Raw genomic sequence first — 3,702 nt, forward strand, 5'->3', positions numbered from 1 at the left:
GAACTCAGATTTTTCGACCGATAAGCGACTGAATGGTTTTTAGGCACTCATCCTTCTACAACTGTTTGTTTGTAGAAGGATGAGTGCCTAAAAACTATTCAGTTTCCTATTGAACGAGAAAACGATATTCAAAATACCATAGATAATCGATAAATAGTCGTTTGTTTACTACTAGTCAACACTCGCAATGGGGGTGTTGGTCCAATTTCCATAGACGAACTTCCCTATTGATGTATTGGCAATTGTTTTACCTGTTCCCACGACATTCGTGTAGACGACGCGGGCCGACTGGTTACGAATGATTTTTTTTTATTAGTAGATAATTTAGTTACTTTTCCTTTAAAACGAAGTCATGTACTCCCAATATAATACTTACATACGTAATGTTTTTGATGAGTTGCATTTAATCAGAATTTTTCTACTATAACTCTACCCCTTTAAATAATGGTGTTTTAAATACATTTTAACAATTAGCACAGCCGTAATGCGTGCATTACACATCAGTGTGTATGTATCAAACTGTTTACATTTGCTTATAAATACTTTAGTTGACAAATTAATTACTCGAAACAATTTCAACCACGAAATTCAGAAATCTTAGAACATAATACATATGCGTCGACAATTTTGAAAGTGGTGTGTCACTTCATACCTTTAGTCCTTAAATTGCCGATTACTTATAACTAAGTTATAACCGTTTACCTTTGATTGAGGAAGTTAAACGAATAACCGACACGTTCAGGTGCAGGTCAAGGCTCGTTTAAATTCGAATAGAATGAAGCGACTTAGACCATTTTCAAAATTAGGGGCACATATGTATGATTACCCATAATTTATGTTTAATGCATACTTATAAATGTAAGTTTATATTTGAGTGTATATGTTTGTGTGATGTAACGATTCTTTACTGATATACATACATACATATTACTATTAATTTATCTTTTAAGTTGAAACTCTTTCACTTAAATCCTTTTAATGTACGCATACATTTATACATACATATATCTGGTTCAGATGTACATAGATACGTTATTGTAGCATCATAATTTCATTAAAACGCAATATATATAATTTTTTTTCATATGAAGTCAATCTAAACAAAAGTATACGAACATAAATCTATGAAATTAAAAGTAAGTTCATCGCTTGTGGCGTCCGCGCATGAACTGCAAAGTCTTGGCCATGAGCGGCGCCTTCTTTGCACGTACTGGCGCATGAGCTATATAACAAGAAAATAATAATTAAAGATCTGAATAAAAATAAATGTTTATTATTTAATAGATGTACTAACCAACTTGCGCTGCATCCCGCACGGTAGCCGCGACGCGCAGACGCGTATCTCCCACCTTGGCTGCGTTCGGCGTAACACTGGAAAGCGCTGCTACTCGCGCTGCTGGTGTGGCAACCATTTTGGCTTTCGTTCCGTATTGCTCCTGCTTGCGTAGAACATTGCGGGGCGGTTTCACCATGGAATCTACGAATGCCATTTGTGTTTTGCGCACAGGTGCAGCAATTATTTTCTGTGACTGTTTGATAGTCGCGGTAAGACTATTCAATTTTTGCTCTTTTTCCTCCTCGCAACGCTTTAAAATAAAAAAAAATAAAAATATATATATATATATATTTAAAATGCTCTAATAATTATTGATTGCATGCATACCAAATACATTTCACGCCAAGACTCCATTTCCATACGCTTTTTGGTACGGTAATTTCTTTGCACATGGATTTGCCATAGGCAATCGCTGTCTTCCATCAAGTACGGATTGTATTCTTCAAATGTTAGCAATTGTGGTGGTGTAGCACGCTCCAAAACAGGACGAAGGACTTCGAAGGGTACACCGCCAGTATATTCCAAAGCTGTAAATGAAGCTTAGTATAAATTTTGATAAACGGTACAATATCAATAAAGCCGCACCATCGATATTCTTTTGCAGTATTCGTATGCATAGATCGAATAGTGATGGCACTTGCAACACTTGTCCAGTCTTAATACCGGAGTAGATTTTGGTACTAAAATTAAATTAAATGAACTATAATTTAGTCTTAAAATCAACAAATGAAGTACACTTGCGATCTCTTACCGCATTGTCTTCGAAGAGATGCTGTGACTTAGCGCTTCTGCATCGGTGAGTGTCCTCACAGGCTTGGGAGTGTTAACCACAGCTCCGCTATTACGGTAAACGCAGTCCATTACAGTCTTATTGTGTGGTAGCGGTTTGTAATTCGTTGAAATCGTTGGCAGCTCAAGCACAATACTGGGATCAAGTGGCGCTAATTTCGCAGAAGCTGACAGAAGCTCTGGTTTCTGTAAAGTTTTAGAAACAACATACATATATTTGAACTGTTGTAAAGCGATTTTTCCTTACTTCGTCTACTGGTTTTGAGGAAGTTGAAGCTGAGGACATCGAGCTTGGTCTGTATTCGTTTTTAGAGTTACTGTTGGAGCTACTGCTATGTGGCTTTTCATTCAAGGGAATCTTGCTGGGTGTAGGCGACTTGCTATTGTTAAGCAATTTTTTCGACTTCTTTGTTGGCATATTTAGCATGCCCAAAACATCAGCAAAATTCGCGCCCATAGAAGAATCGATACCTTCGTCCGCATCCACTTCTTCCTCATTGTCATTTGTTTTTGATTTAAGCTTAATTGATTTTGGTGTTTTCGACACTTTGGCTTTCGTTGGAGACCCATCATTTGAATCACTATCGTGTGGGCGTTTCCTGCTGCTATGACCGCTATCTGCCTTCGTATGTGCTGTCGACGAAGACGGTCGTTCGATTGCTGATGTTGAAGGCTTACTGCCGCTGCTGGACGAATGTGATGTGGAAGATTTGTGATGCTTGTGGCGATGCGAACTATCATTTGGAGACGACTTAGTTTTGTCATGCTTGCTCTTGAATGAATAATATTAAATACAGCAATTATTATATTGTTGAGATTTTGAGTTTTTAACATTGATAAATAAGCTTTAAGACCCTGATAAAAAAGATAGGCATAGTTCAACGAGGTAAACCTCATGGCAGATAAGACACTTCAGATAATCAGAAAAAATGTGAATTGTTAGTCAAACGTCTACAACATTTAAACAATATCCTTCACTTGTGAAATTATTTTATTGATTGCTTATCAGAAAAAATATACACTGGCGCTCACGTAAATAGCGCACATTTTATTTTTCGCAATATTCACAATGTTTTACTTGATACGTTATCCTTTTCTGGTAAATTTTTTATAAAAAATATAGTAGTAGTAGTAGATTCTATAAAATAAACCAAATAAGTCAAAGTTTACAACTTTGTACACAATTCAGGAAAACTTTACAAATGTCAAAAAAATTTCATAAAAATGTTCAACTTTTTATTCCGAACTTTTCGAAATTTATTGGGTATGTAGTTTTGTAGCCTATTTAATTTTAGTATAATAATGTTCAGGTTTTAAAATACTTCTTCCATCTAACGCATTAGCAAAACCTATTTTGATTGTGTACAAAGTTTTAAACGGAATTGTTCATGATTTTCAAACCTGCACATTATTATCCTAAAATTGAAAAAAAGTTTCTAAAAATTCGAAATAAAAAGTTGAAAATTTATGCAATTTTTTTTTTAATTTGTTAAATTTTTCAGAAATATGGAACTTTCACTTACAAGGTTTATTTCATTTCATTTCATTTCATTTATTAATAAAATCATTAGCACAAT

The 3,702-nt window shown here is 35.0% G+C and overlaps 1 protein-coding gene across 3 annotated transcripts in view; it reads right to left on the minus strand.

Moving 5' to 3' along the window:
- Positions 1–381: 381 nt before the first annotated feature.
- LOC118737829 (transcription elongation factor B polypeptide 3) overlaps positions 382–3,702 on the minus strand; it is a 7,001-nt gene continuing 3,680 nt past the window's right edge. For all 3 annotated transcript variants that reach the window (XM_036468609.1, XM_036468610.1, XM_036468608.1), the window contains 6 exons: positions 2,373–2,897; positions 2,088–2,311; positions 1,922–2,016; positions 1,664–1,863; positions 1,295–1,586; positions 382–1,222 (listed from right to left, as the gene is read on the minus strand). In XM_036468609.1, the coding sequence (XP_036324502.1) occupies positions 1,143–1,222; positions 1,295–1,586; positions 1,664–1,863; positions 1,922–2,016; positions 2,088–2,311; positions 2,373–2,897 (1,416 nt within the window). In that variant the 3' untranslated portion in view covers positions 382–1,142. The remainder of the gene's footprint in view (positions 1,223–1,294; positions 1,587–1,663; positions 1,864–1,921; positions 2,017–2,087; positions 2,312–2,372; positions 2,898–3,702) is intronic.

Source organism: Rhagoletis pomonella, unplaced genomic scaffold (assembly GCF_013731165.1).
Source record: "Rhagoletis pomonella isolate Grant_MI unplaced genomic scaffold, Rhpom_1.0 Rhpom_scaffold_00004, whole genome shotgun sequence".
Lineage (NCBI taxonomy): Eukaryota > Metazoa > Arthropoda > Insecta > Diptera > Tephritidae > Rhagoletis > Rhagoletis pomonella.